Below are 19,419 nucleotides of genomic sequence, written 5' to 3' on the forward strand. Positions count from 1 at the left end.
CCACCTTCTTGCCTGCTCTCCAGTGTGTCACAGTCCCCACCACTCCCTATATCCCACCTACTTCCCTCAATTATATTATCTATCTGCCATTTGAGCTTAAGACCCCGGACTCAGAGCATATGTCTAACAGAACCTAGGTCAGGGGCTCATCTTCTGCTCTGTCCAATTTCCCAGCAGAGTTGTTATTCAAGAAATATTTTGGTGGTCAAATGAATTAACTCATGTCCACCAGCTTTTACTGAGCACTTATTATGTGCAGAGCCAGGGACTGGATCCTCCTTTCTCAGAAATGGATAAAGCACAGTTCCCTGACCTCTGAAAACTCAACCTTATGGGGTGGAGGGAGGCAGACATTAGTATGCTCCAGTTCTGGACTAGAGGCACTGGTCAGAAGTGGGAGCTTCTGAGGAGAAGACCTTGAACTGTATCTGGAAGAAGGAGAGGACAGCTATATGAGGAGCTAGAGGTAGGAGGGCAGAGAAGCCACAGCAGATACAAAGGCTGGATGGTGAAGGTTCAATGTGTTTGAGGAACTTGAAAGAAGGCCAATGCGACTGGAGCTTAAGAAGAGAGTGGGGGAGAGTGGTAGTAGATGACGTTAGACGTGTATTTTTGTATCAACAGCCTAACCCTTAAGCCAGGCAGCTGTTAGGCAAATCCACGTTCTGGTCTTCTGAGGGCTCGCTCAGAACAGGTAGCTGGCTTAGCACGGTCAGTCAGAGGAGGACCTGGGCCTAATCCCTTCCCCTGACTCCAGTGCCAAGGACAGGGTAGGGCACAGAGCAGGTTTTAGTAAAGATCTGCTGACAGCGTACTCGAGAGAGAACAGGAAATGCAGGCTCTGTTGAAGGAGGCCCAGGAGCGGCTCTCTCTTGATTGGGGCACCCATTCTAGGTCGCTAACACCTCCTCCAAGCGACACAGGGAGCTGGGAGAGTGAGAGGCAGAGAGGAACCAGCCACAGGCCCTACCCACAAAAACCTCAAAGGGGAGGGGATTTGAGGAGCAGGTAGGAAAATAGACTGTGACAATTAAGGGAGGGGATCCGACTTCGCTTGGATGAGGCGGGGAGAGGGGTCAGGAAAGCAGATGGGTCCTTTAGCCGAGACGTAAGGGATGTGCAGGGCAATTTTACGTATAGCGTTTTGTACGTTTCATTTTGTTTTCTGGCATTATTTCCTCTGAAAGCACTCGCAGTCCTTAATGGGCTGCCCCGGGGCGGGTCCTTGCTTCACTCCCCAACCCTCTGCAAAGGGGCAGGGCCTCCCAGGAGCTCCAGTCTTGTGTGCAGCACCCAGATTTGTCCGCCAGGCGCCGCTGCGCACGGGTGACTAAGCGCGCAGGTTCCTAAACTGCAGAGAGGAGAAAGCTGATTGGCTGCGCGGTGCGGCGGGCGGGCGGAGCCTGAAAGCGGGTCCGGGGTGGGGGCTGGGAGCGTGCCCCCGGCCCAACCGTGCCAGGCCGTTGTCGCTTTAGGCAGCCCGGGACTGCGATCATTGTGCCAGGGGCCTCTGTCCAACCCCGCTCTAGAGCTGAGGCGACTGGAGCATCACCGAGGCCCGGAGACCCGGGCAGGGCAGTTACTGTCGCCGTCGCCGCAGGCCTGGGTTACCTGAGCAACTGCGTGTCCGTGGCCCGCCAGCCCAACCGCGGGCGGTTAGAGCGGGAGAGACTCCCGTGAGGGAAGGGGAGGTCGGGACCGGACCATTGGTGCGGGAGGAGTGTCCTGGCAGAGACTAGGGCGGGCCGGGGTCTGGGGAAGCCAACCGCGGGCTGGGGGCACCCGGCAGCAGCTTCCAACAGGTTATTCCGGGATAAGCCCGGCGCTGGGGCGGGCCGGGCTTCGCTGGGGGCCGGGCGGCGCGGGGCGGGCCTGCAGGAGAGCACGCCCCCGCCCGCCCCGGGCCCGCCCCGCGCCGCCCGCCAGCCTGCCGGGGAGCCGCTGTCCCGGGCCTGGCGAGTGCGCGTCCGTCGGCTGAACCTGGGCACCGCCGCTCGCCTGGGCACGGGACTGGGCGGGGGCGCTGACCTCGGCCTAGGAGGCCTGGGATCCCGGAGCCGCCCGGGCCCGCGGGGACCTGCGAGTTGCACGCCCTCTCCCAGCCTGTGCTGCTCGCGGCTACTCGGCGGGGCGAGGCCAGGTGCCCCCCTCTTCCCCTTCCTTCCCTCCCTCCCCCACTCCGGTGTCCGCGGGGGATCCCGCCCGCCCGCCCCCCTCCCGCAGAGGTGTAGCCCGCTGCGGAGCTGACAGCGGCCCCGCAGCCACCCTGTCCAAACTCTCCGGAAGCGGCCGGAGCAGACCCGGCGCTCAGGCCGCCGCAGCTCCGGCGGACCCACTGTTGGACCGGAGGCACCCGCCCTCCTCCCGCGCCCAAACTTGGAGCACTTGACCTTTGGCTGTCGGAGGAGGCAGGCCGGCGGGTGGCTGGACAGCTGCGGCGCCTCGAGGGCATCTTGCCTGGGGTTCCAGGACTGTCGGCTATACTTCTGGGCTCCCGGCTTTGCCTCTGGGATCCCGAGGTGTCCACATCAGGCGCATGTTGACTGAGACCTAGAGTCATGGATGTGTGCGCCCGTGTTGCCCTGTGGCTCCTCTGGGGGCTCCTCCTGCATCACGGCCAGAGCCTCAGCCATAGCCACAGCGAGAAGGGTACAGGAACCGGCTCAGGGGCTAGTTCTGAGGAGTCCACTGCAGCAGGTAAGGCCTTGCCACGGGCTGGACTGGGCTGGGGGCGTTGACTCAGAACTGAGGTGCCTGAGTGGGCAGGTGGAACCTTAGGTTTCTACATAGAAGTTGATGGAGGACCCACACATGGCACTGTCTGTTCTCAGTAACCCAAGGAGTTCTTTCTGTTCAGGAGCCACGTCTAATGTTTCTGTCTCTCGTGAACAACTTTCCTCCTCCCTCCCCAGGATGTCTTTTGTCGGTAACCAGAAGAGGCTGGCCTTTGGGGCACCTTGGCCTTTCGGTTTATCAAGCCAGGACCCTTTCTCAGGACTACTTGTCAGGAAGAATGGTTTGGGCAGATGATAAGTCTATTGCTCTTGGCCAGTTTCAGCACTTGGCAGCACAGGGGAGGTTGAGGCCACTTGGGTTGGGCAGGGAAAGTCAGGGCTGGGCCAGCCCTTTTGCCCTATAGCTTGGTGTTGAGGTGTGTCTTTCTGTTCCAACAAGCGTGGGAAACTTAGTCCCACCCTTCCCTTAGGTAATCTTCTGTCTTTAGCTATCCCATTTGAAATATCCACATAGTTCCTTAGAATCGCACTTACCACGAGGGAGTTAAATGGCTTTTTCTTATCATAGGTATGGTATGATTTCTGGGACCACTTGTTGATGTATTGTTTCTTCTGACTGATCAGGGTAGGGATTCTATAACATGCTTGATCTGTTTTTCCTTATGCAAATCATGGAGACTTGTCAGATATCGGGAGCTTTGGTGTTCTGTTGCAGAAGGAAAGAGTACTTTTGTAAAATTCATTTGTTTTACACAAGGCTTAGAAGGAATTCCGTTTTCTTTCCCCATTTCTCGCACTCTGTTATTGTGATCTATCCAAAGTAGTGGGGTGCAGAGTGGGGAGGGTTTATAGCTGAGTTCTTGATGAAGGTAGGCAAGCTTAAATGAGGGGACCGCTCAATGGATACCCATTGATACAAGGAGGAAAAGGAAACATAGGTCATGGTGGCTGGGAAGTTTCATGGATGGATCCAGATGATGGCTTTGGTGATAGATTCTTTGTTGGAAAACTCCCTTTTTTAACTTCTTTGATTCGGGTGAGTGTGATTCCAGATATCTGAAGGGCTGGGTTCCAATTGAGGTCAGGATTGTCCTGTGTCCAAGCATAGCACCAAGGCTGTTATTTTGAAGATAGGTCTTTCTCACATATTAAACCTCTTTCTCCGTATGCTGTCTCCTTGGCCCCTGAAATGTAGCTCAAAGCTTGGTTTTTGCTGGGTTTATGAAGGGAAAGACTAGTAGGCAGATGTAGATCAAACTGGAGCATCTCTGCTGTTTCAGTGACATTCCTGTTTATAACTGATAAAATGGTCCTTTTCTCACCCTAAAATATGAGCGCCTGGCATAAAATGAGTTTTTTGGGGTGGGTGTTTTATATCTTAGACACAGGCTAAAGGGATAAAGTTTTGAGTTTTAGACATTAGCTTGCTATCAAGATTTGTGTGTATGTGCACGTGTGTGATCACACCTGCCTAAAGTAAGAGGCATTCTAGCATCCCTCAGAACCACCCCATGACTTGGGCTTAGGGGGACAGCCCTCTTTATTTACAACATATCTTAAAGGACTGGCTATGCTGATTATATCACTTAGGCCTCTTGTTTGGTTTGGTTCCTCTCAGTTCAGAAATTAGTTTCTGTTAGGGTGCCTGGGTGGCTCAGTCAGTTGGGTGTCCAACTCTGGATTGCGGCTTGTGTCATGCTTGTGTGGTTCATGAGTTTGAGCTCCGTATTGGGCTCTGCACTGATGGCACAGAACGTGCTTGGGATTCTATCTCTGCCTCTCTCCCGCTCTCTCTCAAAAATTAATGAACAATAGAGGTGCCTGGTGACTCAGTTGGTTAAGTGTTCGACTTTGGCTCAGGTCATGATCTCATTGTTCTTGAGATCGAGACCCATGTTGGGTTTTGTGCTAATGGTATGGAACCTGCCTGGGATATTCTCTCTCTCTCTCTCTCTCTCCTTCTCTCTCAAAATAAATAAATAAACTTAAAAATACATAAATAAACATTAAAAAAATAAATTAGTTTCTGTTGTCACAATAATACTGAATACTAAGGAGGGAAGTCTCAGACAGATACCCTAGGTGCTGGGCATGGTTATAGTTTGTGGGAGCCTGGGGACCCCAGCACTATTGTTCTAGGAGTTTATCCCCTTGGGCCTGGCCTGTCTGGGACTTTGACTCAGGAACTCATTTTTTTGCAAAGAGGTGGTTCATAGACAGGACTCTGCTAAAGGATTTGAGGAGAAGCTTTCTATGCAGTCAGGCACTCTCCTAGCTTTTCCAGTCCCCATGTATTCTTAGAACACAGGAATTTTACTTGTCTGTAAGCTTGCCATTTCTCTAATCAGATTCAGCATACCTAGTCCATTTATGTGTTCTCTACAGTTTATTTTTATTTTTTTTTTAGAATTTTTATTTATTTATTTTGAGAGAGAGTGAGAATGAGCGGGGGAGGGTCAGAGAGAAGGGGAGAGAGAGTATCCTAAGCAGGCTCTGTGATGTCAGTGCAGAGCCCGACGTGGGGCTGAATCTTACAAATGTTGAGATCACGACCTGAGTCAAAATCAAGAGTTGGATGCTTAACTGACTGAGCCACCCAGGTGCCCCAAATTTATATTTATATTTATATTTATATTTATATTTATATTTATATTTATATTTATATTTATATTTATATTTATATTTATATTTATATTTATATTTATATATTTTTTAATTGATTAACTTATTCATTAAATTTTTTTTAATGTGTATTCATTTTTGAGAGATGGAAAGAGAACATGAGTTGGGGATGGGCTGAGAGAGAGGGAGACACAGAATCTGAAGCAGGCTCCAGGCTCTGAGCTGTCAGCACAGAGCCTAATGTGAGGCTTGAACCCGTGGACCGTTAGATTGTAACCTGAGCCAAAGTCGGATGCTTAACCGACTGAGCCACCTAGGCACCCCAAGATTTTTTTAATTTTCAAGTAATCTATGTACCCAATGTAGGACTTGAACCTAAGAGTCCAAGATCAAGAGTCATATGTCCACTGACTGAGCCAGCCAAGTGTCCCTTGCTCTCTACAGTTTATATTTTACAATTACACAGCTATTTTTCCTGTTAAAGTCTCATAATAGCCTGCTAGAATGCATGGCAGGTGGTATTATCCCCTATTTTACAGATGAAGAAACTGGTTCTGTGCAGTCTTTAGACAAGTTTTAGATTTCTTCCATCTTCTTTGGCTCTGCTTTATTGGGGCACCTGGGTGGCGCAGTCGGTTAAGCGTCCGACTTCAGCCAGGTCACGATCTCGCGGTCCGTGAGTTCGAGCCCCGCGTCAGGCTCTGGGCTGATGGCTCAGAGCCTGGAGCCTGTTTCCGATTCTGTGTCTCCCTCTCTCTCTGCCCCTCCCCTGTTCATGCTCTGTCTCTCTCTGTCCCAAAAATAAATAAACATTGAAAAAAAAAATTAAAAAAAAAAAAAAAGGAGTGCTAGGCAGGGCTGAGAGAATGTTACTTTCTTCCTGGTGAATTATTTAGGCAGGCCCTGGTGACTGTAGCTGAGATCCAGATCTTCTGCAGGGGCCAGAGAATTGGATTTTTTTCTCTTGTTGGATGTATATGTTTATTTGAAAGTCCTATTCCTTCAGTGAAGGCAGGTGCTCTGCTATGAGGCTCTCTCATTGGACAGTAGGGAGGCCATTCTTGTCACCTCTGACTCTTTGATGCCTGCACACCCAGCTGTGCTAAAGTCACTTTCTCGGTAAAGATATGTGCATCAGAGTGCTACCCTGGGGACTGCATTTCTGAAGCTGTCCTGGAACTGATGCTTGGAACTTCCCATACACTCTGGGCTCATTGCTTCCAGAAACTCAAAATGTTTTCTGTAGAATGTTTGTGGGGGGATCCCAGGTGAGTCAGGTTGTGACTGCCAGTGTTGGAGATACTGAGGGTCTCTGATCAGGAACTGTGGTGTGACTCATTATAGCCACAACAGGGCCTTGCAGGATAGGCATCTAGGCAGTTTGTGGACTGCAGGCTGGTTTCTCAATCAATTCCTGATGGTAGTGGGAAGGCAGAACTCTGCCTGCCCACCCGGCTAGTTGCTGCTGCCTCCGAGGCTATAAATGGCCTGGCCATCTTGGTGGCTATGCTAATTTTAGCTGAGGGTAGCTCCCGGAACTGGACTGGGGCCAAGAGCAGGTGGGTGGGACTTGGCTGAGGCTAATATTGGGGCTGAGAGAGGGTCACATTAATCCTGGGGCAGCTAGGACATCATCTGCATCCATACCTTGGCTTTGACAATCACCTCTTAGCTAGGTGAATTTATTCAGCAAACCTCAAACAGTGGCAGGTCATGTGCTATTTATTCAACAAATATTTAAGTGTCTTCTCTGGACCACACACTATGTTTGGTGGTGGGAATTTAAGGATGAACAAAACAGACATGTTCTCTACCCTCAAGGAGTTTACAGTCAGTCTAGTGGGGAAATAGGAAATAAATCCATAAATAAATATATTGTGTGGTGGGTGCTGCAAGAGAAAGCATAAGCAGAATGCTGTTTGGAGAATAGGAGGAGGACAGAGATCCAGCTGAAGTAGCAACTCAGTGCCTAGTAAGACATTAATAACAGCAGCAATAATAGCAACTAGCCTTTGTGAGTTCTTAGTGTGTGGCAGGCATTATTCCAAACACTTTGTTTCATTTATTTCTTACGTGATCTGCTGTGCTAAGTATTAGCCCTGTTTTATATTTGAGGAAATGGAATCATAGAGAGGTTAAGTAACTTGCCCAAGGTTATACAGCGAGTGGGAAGTAGATCCAGTATTTGAATCCAGGCAGCCTGACTCTTCTCCCTGCCTTCACCTCAGCCCTTAGGTTACACACTCTCTCACAACTTGTGATAAATGCTGTGATAGAGGTATTGTATATACACACAAAAGAGTGTGGGAAGCCCAGAGGAGCAAGTGACTAACAGTGCCTGGGAGAGCTGGGGGAGGCATTTCGGTTTCCCCCATAATTTTTTCTCAGATCTTGGGAGATAAAAAGTGGTTGCCTAATTCAGAAGTTAAGAGGTGGAAACATCAGTTAGTTCAACCCACTTATTTTTACAAACGAGGAAACTGCCATCCAGAGAAGCATCAAACCAAAGTTTCACAGTGGGTTACTGGTGGAACTAGATGAAGACAAACGAGTCAAGGACCCTGACTTAATTGGTTATTCAATCCGCAAGCCCATACCGAGTGCTTACTGCTTGCTTTGCACTATAAAAGAGACAGGGCTACCAAAGAAGTCTAAGTCTGGGGGGTAGGGGTGGGAATATTTATTTAGAGAATATTAAATGTAGCATAAAGCACAGGCTTAATGAAGCAAAAATCCAGGCAGTGTAGACACTGTAAGCTAAGGATTAAGAGAGCTGCGTGTGGGTTGGGCTAGGCTGAAGTGGCTGGGGAGGGCTTCCTGGAAGGAAGAGTTGGGTAGAGGCAGAAGGGAACGAGGAGGGAGTAGTGGTCTTGACTTGGGGAAGGCTGGAGGAAAGGGGGCATTGTAGATGTCTGGGTCACCAGGGTGAGCACATGGAGTCTCACTGTTTGGCGGCTGGCTGAACAATAACTGGGCAGAGTTGCTTCATACTTGGCCAGTTACCTCGCATGAGGGCCTGTAGACAGAAGATTGCTCTCAGATGTAATCTAGCGGCAGAGCTAAGAACTACCATAATTTTGAAATAATGATGAGTGTAAATAATATTTTGAGATGCCTACAACAGTGTAATGTAATGTGAAAGTGTCTATCATTTCTTTTGGTGACAAAATCATAGATCCTGTTGGTAATACTGTGGTTGGTTGCCCATAATATATAATAGAAGGAAATATTAACTTTCAGTAAAAGAATATTGGAAATAAAGATGTAATTTCCTTCTCATCCAAATTCACAGTCCCCTCTGAATTCTGTCCATGGTCTCCTTAGGAATGTGGGGCCTTCATGTTAAGAACGCCTGTTCTCTGGCAAGGAAGGGACAAGGTCTTGTTGAGGGGAATGGTTTCCTAGGGCTCCACAGGACTTGGGTTTTGAGCACAAAGAGGCCCCTCATTTCCTGCTGAGTAACTTGGAGATACGTTGCTTAATGACTTCACGGGCATGCTGTGGTACGTTTCCCTTTATGGGAAATGATACTCCAGGAAACCCAGCAGCTCTGGCTGTTAGACTTCTAGGGAGAGAGAAAGACACCAAACTGGGCTTCCAACAGAACTTTCCCTTTCTTTCTTTCTCTCTCTCTCTCTCTCTCTCTCTCTCTCTCTCTCTGGTTACTGCTGATAAAAAATACGAAATATTTTGGGGCACCTGGGTGACTCAGTTGGTTGAATATCCAACTTCAGCTGAGGTCAGGATCTCGTGGTTTGTGGGTTCAAGACCTGTGTTGGGCTCTGTGCTGACAGCTTGAAGCCTGGAGCCTGTATCCCCTCCCTCTCCTTGCCCCTCCCCTGCTTGCGCTTTGTCTGTCTCTCTCTCAAAAATAAATAAACAATAAAAAAGATGAAATATTTAAGATATATAACAAACTATAAAGAATAATACATTACATACCATGTGCCCAGGACACAGTTTAAGAAATAAAGTAATAACAATACAGAACTTTCTTTATTACCCCCAGGACACTTTGTATAAATTTCTAATGTAGCACATAACACATTGTATATGTTTGCTCTCTCCCAAGTGTAAGCTCTGTGGAAGAAGGGAGGAGGGGTTGTCCTTTATTCATCTCTGTTTTTATTGTGCCTAGCCCTAAAACCTATTTTAAAGTTTGTTGGAAAAAGTGGAATCTGGGCCTGTTTGAATGGCTCCTAATTTCTCTCTTCCTTTCAAACCATCACATTCTTGGCTTTTCCTCAATCTTTGGGGGTGCTGCTCACCCAGGGTACTTGATATTTTCATCCATGCTCAGAACTGTTCATTCCTTTATAATCTATTTTATTTTATCCTCAACTTTGGAAGTTGGTAGGACTGTTTTTATTATTATGCCCTTTTTATTTTTTTTATTTTTTTATTTATTTTTATTTATTTTTTTTTCAACGTTTATTTATTTTTGGGACAGAGAGAGACAGAGCATGAACGGGGGAGGGGCAGAGAGAGAGGGAGACACAGAATCGGAAACTGGCTCCAGGCTCTGAGCCATCAGCCCAGAGCCCGACGTGGGGCTCGAACTCCCGGACCGCGAGATCGTGACCTGGCTGAAGTCGGACGCTTAACCGACTGCGCCACCCAGGCGCCCCTATTATGCCCTTTTTAAAGGTGACAAATTTACAGCTGAGAAACTTGTGTTCTTGGTCCTATATAGTTCTGACAGGATCAGAAGTATAACTCTGGGGATCTGTGTTCTAAGCCTTTACTGTTTTCTTTCTTTCTTTCTTTCTTTCTTTCTTTCTTTCTTTCTTTCTTTCTTTCATCAGAACATAATACCTGTTGATGTGTTCCTCACTGATCTGACACTCAGAGCCCTTTTAGCCTAAGTGGTCTGGTGATAGCTGTATCAACATGGGTGTTTGAATAGTCTAGTCATATATCAGAAAGTACTGCTGTGGAGGCTGGTGGAGTCTACAATCTTAAGAACCATGCTATGCTGTTGGAGTCCTCTGTGTATGTGCTTGCCTTCCTCAGTATACCATAAGCTCCTCGGGGCTTAGGACAGCAAGTTCCTAGCATGTTGCTTGGCATGTAGTATACTTTGTATTTTATAAAGTTTGTAGAACTAAACTGAAGGGGATTTGTTTTCTGATTCTGATTCTCCTGTAGTTCACTAAGCTGGTTAGAAGTTGAAAAAATTTTCTTTGGAAAGGGTTAGCTAACATTGAAGAAATAAGCTTCACTTACTTAGAAAGTTCACTGTTTTAGACTTTCTCACTCTTTGTCTCTGTTAGGAAAAATCATCTAGATCAGTTTGGGTCCAGTAATAGCCTCATTTCACCTGGAAGAACTTTGTGTAGGATTTTAAAGGCACCAGACTCTTATCATTGCAGTCCTTAACAAGAGAATGCAGTTAAGAGTAGCTGGGAAACTGTCTAACTCCACAAGGACCCATGTGGAGTGGGGAGGAGAGGGTTGGCAAGTGAGTGGGTGGGGCTGGATAGAAGCCTAGATGTAGAGTGAGAGGAGTGTCTCAGCTTTGCAGAAGGGTCTGAGTTGGCCACAGCCATCAGACATAAATATCTGGATTTAGGGGGACTTTAGAACTCCAGCTCCTTTCCTTGCTAGCTGTGGATCTAGTGGAGGGCAGGTCATCTCATCTCTTTCAGCCTTAGTTTTTTCATTTGTAGAAAGAGAATAAATAACCTTAGTGAACAGATTTCTAGTGAGGATCAAGTGAGATGACTTCTATAGTGAAAAGGCTTCATAAACTCTAAAGTACTACGTAAGTAGGGATAGTTGGGGACTGAAAAGCCTCAGTCAGAATCCAGGTATCTACTCATGGTGTCGCCTCCCTAAGGGTAGTCGCTACCCTGAACCTGCTGGAGATCCATTGTTTACCCTGAGGTGTACCCATCAAATGTGTATAGGCTCAGGGTGTGGCCAAACTAGTCTTTTATTCAGGGTTTATTCTAGGCTGAGGGAAGCTGTTGATAGAATCTGGATGCTGGTATTTGACTTTATTTCCGGCCCATACCCCCTTCCTTTTATTGGGTGTAACCACTTCCCCAGCCCCACCTGCAGACTTGAAATGGCTGACCAGATGGGTCTGGTCCCCACCTGTAATGGTGCATAACAAATTATCCCCAAACTTAGAGGCTTAAAATAGTAAACATTTATTATCTCATGGTTTCTGTGGGTTCAGAATGTGGGTGTCACTTAGCTGGGTGCCTCTGGCTTAAGGTCTCTCATGAGGTTGCATCAAATTGTTGGGCTGTGGCTGACGGTTCATTTGGGGGGAGAGCATTTGCAAGTTAATTTACGTGTTTGCAGACCTTGGTCCCTTGCTACAGGGACCTTTCCATTGAGCTGCTTCATGACGTGGCAGTTGGTTTCCCCCAGGACAAGTGATCCAAGAGGGAGTGCCGAAGATGGAAATGACAGGTTTTTTACTGCCTAATCTTGCAGTTGATGTTTCATGGCTTCTGCCATATTCTATTTGTTAGAAGCAAGTCAGTAAGTCTAGTCCATACTCAAGGTGAAGGGCCTGCACAAGGGCATGAATACCAGAAGGATGGGATCACTGGGGCCATCTTAGAGGATGCCTGTGGTATCACCCTAGGGCCATCATCTTGGGAACAATGGCTTCTGGGTGCTATGCCCTCTTAGCTTTTCTTTGACTTCCTTTGCTTGTCTCCTAGAGTTTTGTGGAGTCTCTCTGTACTTCCTTTGATATTATGTCTTCTTGGTTCACGCATAACTTCTTTGCTTTGACATGTAGAGTTGGCATGGTCCCTTCCTCTATATTCCTCCTATGTCTTAGGCCCAATCCTAAAGTAGCTTTTTATCCTAGGTTCTAGCCCTGCCTCCCACCTCCTTGTTTGATATCTTCAGTTCTGAAGCCCATTTTACATCTACTGACCTTGGAGCCTTTACTGCCCCAGCTTGGCCTCAGAGAGCTAGACTTACACGTGGCATTGAATTGGGACTTATACAATGACAGATGGAAAACTCACTCTGACCTTTTAGGACATTGGTGTTAGGTGCCAGGACTTAACATCCTACTGTGTCAAAGCTGAAGGGCTTTTAAGGACTATCTCTCCCCAACTCCTCATTTTACATATGAGAGGAATAAACTTGCCAAAGGTCGTAGCCAAGGCTAGAATCTAATTATGTCTGATTCTCCTTCACGTGCTGTTTCTACTCTGTTGTGGAGTCTTTCTACCCTAGTGCAGCCGGTTTGGATTGTTAGAGGTCTGAGACCTACACAGAGGAAAACCAGAAAATGGTTCACAATATTGTATTTTGTTTACAGAAATTGGGCTGGGCAGAATTGGGAGTATTCAAAAGTCAATGTCAAGCACTGCTTCTGAGGAGTTTCCCCGTACAGCTAGAGAGCTTTCACATAAGGCAAGGAAAGGAGCCAGTAATACCTGTAGCATTTGGTGACTAATATCTGCATTCTGTACCACTCCCTTGGCATCTCAGTTCAGAGCAAGAGAAATCTCTGTCTCTTGAGATGTACAGAGCAGGCTCCCTGAAGGGGGAGCATCAGAGAGCTTTAGTGCATGTCTCACCATTGTTTGGCCCAGCTACTTTCATAATGTATGGACTTGGGGCTTCCACAGCCAGGGTAAATGTATCTAAAACTTTGTGTGGTTACTTGTGGCCACCTGGAAAGTGTCAAGGGCACTCTTTGGGCACTGAGAATTTGACAAAATCTTGCCTATGTTGGCGCAGCTTGCTGGGGCAAGCAGACTTGTGCAGAGATGGCTATGGCCCTGTAATGTTTGTCAGAGTGGAGCAGATTTATTTCATGAGAGGCTGCGCAAAGAAAAATCTCAAACTAGCCATCAGCGTTGTACTTTTGTTTTCTGCTGGGGAGCTTGGAATAGAGATGGTGTAGGCTCTGAAGACCCTCTGTGGGTGGTGGTCTCCTTCCTGACCTAGGGTTCTGGTCCCAGGACATTTTGCCTACTTCGTCTTCCTCTGTTCCTCTCTCTGTCTCTTGGCCCAGCCACACTTTTTCCTTTATCCTGGTCTGCAGGACACACCTTCTACTGCCTCTCTTTCACTTTCCCTTCTGCCCTTGTACTCTCTTCTCAGACTGCCCCTCCCTCTCCTCCTTTCTTCCTACCTAGCCTCTCAGTCCTCTGTGAAGTGTTCCCTGACGTTAGTGCTAGCCATGAGTTCCTTCTCATCTCTGATCAAGCTGGTAGCACTTGCTATCTGCAGTACTCTGTGCACTTCACACCCTGCTCATGCCTCTTAAAGCAAGAGATAGCCTGATGTAGAAGCAAGAGCACTGGGCTCTGGCTTAAGCCCTTACTGGCTGTGTGACCCAAACTACTTGAGAAATGAGGTTAAAAGAGAGTTAATTTATACGAAAGGGTTGTATAGATTTTAAAGCCATTTTTTTTTGTTTTTGATTTTTTTGTTTTGTTTTTTTTTGCATATTTTCCTCTCTCTTGAGGACAAGAGCCATGTCTGTTTTGTTGACCGTAGTACCTATCCTTAGTATCTATCACCGTGCTGGTCAGAGAGTACGTGTCCAATAGACATTTGTTGAATAAATGAATGGATAACAATGAGTTGATCCTTGGGTTGAGTAGGCACGAAGGGAGAGTTCTGAGTAAACTAACATCAGTTTCTGTGAAAAGTTTAGACAAGAGTGCTCTGGGATGAGGGCTAGAATTCACATGGTGGGTTTTCTGAGGAGTTCTGTGAGCGTTATTTCTTTGCAGACTAGTACTTTATCCCTATTTATTGAGCACCTACTGAAGCTGTGCTCAATGACAGCTATTAGTTACTCTGGGAGATGGTTTGGCCCTTGACTGTGGATAGCAGTTTTTATTTGCCACGTCAGTGGCTACCCTGAGCAGCTGGCTGTAGGGGGAGTGCATATGGGCTGCGCTCAGACAGGGCCAACAAGAGACCTGTGGACAAGGCTTCCTTGGGTCCTGCTGTCCCTGTCTTTTGGTTCCACGTAGGTTTACCCCAGTTCAAACTTGAGGCAGCCACATGAACAGAATAACTTTAATTGCTTTTCTTAGCCTGCTTGTGGAATTGAGGAGGGAGACTTCTTTCCTGCTGGGCTTGTTGCATAGCAGGGAGGTAGGATAGTCTGGTGAAGATGACTGGCTTTTTATTTTTTTATTTTATTTTATTTTTTTAACAAATTATTATTTTTTAAAATTATTATTCTTTTTTTTTAACGTTTATTTATTTTTGAGACAGAGAGACAGAGCATGAACGGGGGAGGGTCAGAGAGAGGGAGACACAGAATCTGAAACAGGCTCCAGTCTCTGAGCTGTCAGCACAGAGCCCGACGCGGGGCTCGAACTCACGGACCGCGAGATCATGACCTGAGCTGAAGTCGGCCGCTTAACCGACTGAGCCACCCAGGCGCCCCGATGACTGGCTTTTTAAATGTTATCTCTGATTCTGGAGCTCCCTGGGCCTCCGAGAACTCCAGCCTGAGCAGACATCACACCGGCTTTCCTTCAGGGCATTTGGGAAGGGCCTCTAGGTATACTTGGTGGAGGAAGCAGAGGTGTAAAAGAGACAGCTGTGCTGCCAGCATGGCCCAGTGGGGACACATCTGTCCCTTGCCTCTGTTAGCCACATACACTGAGCTCCTGGCTGTCTTGTGTGGAGTTCTGGCCTAGGTGATGATCAGAAATCTCACGGGCAAGGAGGCAGGCAAGCTTCCAAATCTCATATGCTTCTGATTCTCTCTCTCCAGGGTGATTTGGTAGCTCTGTTCCTGCTCGGCCTCTCTGGGTTATCTCAGGCCTCTCAGGAAGCTCTCAGAACTCTCATTACTACAGTGTGTGTTAAAACAAATGTGTCCATGTTTGCCAAGTTCCCAGAGCCAGCATCTAAAATGTAGTGGCCAGGGTGACGGGTGCCCTTCAGGTAGAATACATACACAGGTTAGAATGCAGTCCGTGTGTGTGTGTGTGTGTGTGTGTGTGTGTGTGTGTGCGCGTGCGCGCGCGCATGGGTGTTGGCTGGGTAGCCAAGCTTGTGGAGGTTTGTTTCAAGTAATTTTTGTTGACAAGGGCAAAGTTCACTGGAACTCATACTTCATATTGCGGAAGAGATAAATATGTAATTAAGACAACTCAAATAACTTCAATGATAAGAATGATGATGATAGCTACTATTCATTGAGCACCTGTTGTGTTCTGGGCTCTGGGCTAAGTGTTTTACATCTGCACAATACTTAAAGGTGAATATTTTTCTCATTTTGTAGATAGGGAGACTGTAGCTCTGAGAATTTAAGTGATTTTCCCAAGGTTATTAAGCCAGGATTTGAATCTGACCCAAAGGCCAATGATGTTTCTATTTTAGTTTAATAACTTGTGGGGAGGGGAAGAAACTGCTATATGAATTGAGATAGGTGCATTTGGACTTACAAATGTATAGTTTCCCAGATGGTTAGTGGCATAAGTTTGTTCTGTCATCTAAGTGCCCTGGAAGAAACGGGATTAGCAATTTGGAGGTGAGGAAGGGAATGAGAGGGTGTATTTCACTTATAAATCCTGAATGGGAATATCACCCTGGTGAAGTATACTGCTACCGAGTGGTGTGTATTCAGTCTGTATCTTCCCAAACTAGCATTATGGTTGAGATCTTCTGGATATAAGCTTTGGGACAAAGTCTGTATCTTTGTAGTCTTCTTTACTTCTTCAGGCAACATTTAACATGTATGTCATATGGTATATGACAGTTCCTGCCAGTAGAAGTACTGTGTATAATAGGGAAGTTAAGATGTGCATTGATACTTTTCCTTATTATAATAAGAGCTCCTATTTATTGAGTACCTACTCTGTACTAGGACTGGGCTATATACTTTCAAGTACGGGATCTTGTTTAATCCTCACAATGGGTCTCCCATTTTATAGTTTATTGTGCAAGGTAATCCAGGTTCAGTACCCTGTGAATGATACTGATGGTCCTTTTGGAAAGTGAGATAAAGGAAGCTTTGTGGAGGTGGGAGCAGCTTAGTGGCTCTTTGGGTACTTTAGGCAGAAATATAAGGTAGGTTGAGGCAAGCATTCCATGTGTAAAGGCATGGAGTGGAAAAAAGTAGTTTTTTTTTTTTTTAAGGGGGGGTGCAGGTGAGTGAGGGAGAGACAATCCCAGGAGGGGCAGAGAGAGAGAGAGGAGTGGGGTTCACCTGAAGTGGGGCTCGGTGGGACTCAGACTCATAAACCATGAGATCATGACCTGAGCCGAAGTCAGATGCTTAACGACTGAGCCACCCAGGTGCTCCAGAAAAAAGTAGTCTTTAGGGGACATTAGTTAGTCCAGATTGGCTGGAGAGTAGCATCTATGAAGGAGAGTACTATAAAATTAGGCATAAAAGATTGAGGAAAGATGAGGGAAGGCCTCAATGCCAGGCTAAAAAATTTAGACTTCACTTTGTAGTCAATAAGTTGTTCTTGCAGGTTTTGACCAAGGGAGGACATGACCTGAGCTTTGCTTCAGGAAGATTAATCTCACAGTGTGTACACAATGTACTGATAGGGGTGAGGTTGGACGCAGGGAGCCCAGATAGAGGAGACTTTGCAATCGTTCACGAGAAGGGATTAGGGTCTGCATTGTGGATGTAGAATCAATAGGACTTACAGTTTAGAGGGAGGGAGGGAAGGAAAGAGAAAAGTCAGAGGTATGTCCATGTTTTGAGTGTGGGTAATGAGGAGCCTGGTGGTGCCATTATCATAAAATATATGGCAGTCAGAAGGAGGGTCAGTGCTAGGGGGTGATGGATGATGGGGGTAGTTGACTCTATTTCAAGTGCTGGGCAAGGCGCTACGCTTCACAGTACTCCAGGAACCAAAGACTTCTTTTCTCTGCACACTTGTTTCAGATCTGTCCATTTTATAGATGAACTCTCTGGTGCCTAAAGAAATAAAATGATTTGCCTAAGGTTACACAGTGACTCCTTGGTGGATTCCGAGTCTGAGAACCTAAGTTTCTTGTTTTTTAGCTATTAAGCATCCCAACAAAGCTGGGCTTTCACTGTAGGAAAAGTAGAGAGTCTTGGAGATAGAAAAATCTGGGTTCAACTCCAGGCTTTGCCATTTTCTGCTTATAAAATCTTGAAAAGTTTCCCTTTTCTCTCTGAGCCTTAGTTTCCAAATTTGCAAAAAAAAAAAAAAAAAAAAGGAATATTAATCTCTACCTTATGGAGGCTACGGAAGATAAGATACTTAGTAAAACTCTTAAGTGCTGTGTGAGGGTACTATTCCAGGATAATGGCTGGGGTGGAGCCCATGTATATATTGAGTATTTTGGCCAAATAAGAGCAGACTTAAACTCACAGTTTTTCATGGAAGGTCTTCTTTCACTTTAGGATGTCCTAGGCTGCCCACTTGTATTTGGGGCTTTCTGGTCTGGGAACGTGCCAAGTTTTCCATAGTCCTGTATCTCCACTTTTCTAGTGGGAAATAAATTTATTACTGAAAGAACACTGAGTGATCACATCCTATCAGCTGTTCTTGGCCTGAGAGAAGATGAATACGACCCACTTTGCCCCAGGGTCTTCTGCCAACCTTCTGCTTCTGCTGGCTTAAGATGTTGGGGCAGAGTGATAGCTGAATTTTAGGCTGTGCTTTGGGAGAGACTCCTGCTAGACCAGGGTAAGCCCTGGGAACAGAGGTACTAGGGTGTAGCTACTGCTCAAAGCTAGTGCTTGGAGTCCTCTTGTGGTCATCTCTTTGGTTTAGTTTATATGTTCCCAAGTCCTCTTGAGAAGGGGGAGTAAGCTGCTTGTGTACTGTCAGGTAGCAGGTCTGTGGTTATGAAGCTCTCTGTCATGGAAGCGGGCCTGAAACTGGCCATCTTGTCTGATGTCTCTCCCTCTGAGAGAGTAGAGGGAGAACGTGAGATTTTCTGATTAATAAAATGGCTGCTTCTTGTTTTGTAGCTTTGTCTTAAAAAAAATTTTTTTTTTAATGTTTATTTAGTTTTGAGAGAGAGAGAGAGACAGACAGAGCATGAGCAGGGGAGGGGCAGAGAGAGAGAGGGAGACAGAGAATCCAAAGCAGGCTCCAGGCTCTGAGCTGTTAGCACAGAGCCCGATGTGGGGCTCGAACTCACGAACTGGGAGATCATGCCCTGAGCTGAAGTCAGCCACTTAACCAACTGAGCCACTCGGGTGCCCCTTTGTAGCTTTGTTTTAAAGTATTTTCTTTTCACTTATTTCCCTTGAACCTTTATTTCTTTTTCTTCCCTCTTCCTAGCTTGGTTCTCTTGAGTCTCCACAGTTTTCTTTATGGAATATGTACTTTAATAAAAAAGAACACCAGGGGCACCCAGGTGGCTCTGTTGGTTGAACATCTGACTCTTAATTTTGGCTCAGGTCATGATTTCACAGTTTGTGGGCTCAAGCCCCACGTCATGCTCAGCACTGTCAGCTTGGGATTCTCTCTCTCTGCCCCCCCTCCCAAATAAATAAATACAACTTAAAAAAAAAAAGAACACTAGACTAGGAATTAAGTAGTCATAATTAACATGGGTTGTGATACTCTTGACCATTCTAGGCCTCTGTTTCCCCATCCAGGTATTTTGGGGTTAATAGACCCTATCTCACAAGGTTGATGTGTACAGATCTTATGAAATAATGTGACAAGTCTTACACAAATGTGAGCAATTTATTATTAGTTTTCCTTTGAATTGTCTGGTCATCTGTATAATTCCCGTCTCCTTACTACCCTATGTCCCCTAGGTTCTCACTTTTCCTTATGACCTTGCTTTTTTTTAAAACATTTTTTTTCCCCAACGTTTATTTATTTTATTTTTGGGACAGAGAGAGACAGCATGAACGGGGGAGGGGCAGAGAGAGAGGGAGACACAGAATCGGAAACAGGCTCCAGGCTCTGAGCCATCAGCCCAGAGCCCGACGCGGGGCTCGAACTCACGGACCGGGAGATCGTGACCTGGCTGAAGTCGGACGCTTAACCGACTGCGCCACCCAGGTGCCCGATGACCTTGCTTTTTCACTCTCAGTGACAACAGGAAAACTTGCAAGGGAGAAGAGCCAGAGCCTTTGGGAAACGTAAAGTTTGTTGTT

General features: G+C 46.6%; 1 protein-coding gene across 6 annotated transcripts in view; it reads left to right on the top strand.

The window, feature by feature from the left end:
* The first annotated feature begins 1,901 nt into the window (after nucleotides 1-1,901).
* Nucleotides 1,902-19,419, top strand: part of STIM1 (stromal interaction molecule 1) — a 185,902-nt gene continuing 168,384 nt past the window's right edge. For 4 of the 6 annotated variants that reach the window (XM_043580405.1, XM_043580400.1, XM_043580406.1 and 1 more), the window contains exon 1: nucleotides 1,915-2,697. In XM_043580405.1, the coding sequence (XP_043436340.1) occupies nucleotides 2,559-2,697 (139 nt within the window). In that variant the 5' untranslated portion in view covers nucleotides 1,915-2,558. Of the gene's footprint in view, nucleotides 2,698-19,419 lie in introns of all 6 variants that reach the window. The other 2 variants (XM_043580402.1, XM_043580401.1) reach the window with 2 other exon arrangements.

The sequence above is a fragment of the Prionailurus bengalensis genome, chromosome D1, assembly GCF_016509475.1.
Source record: "Prionailurus bengalensis isolate Pbe53 chromosome D1, Fcat_Pben_1.1_paternal_pri, whole genome shotgun sequence".
NCBI classification, from domain to species: domain Eukaryota; kingdom Metazoa; phylum Chordata; class Mammalia; order Carnivora; family Felidae; genus Prionailurus; species Prionailurus bengalensis.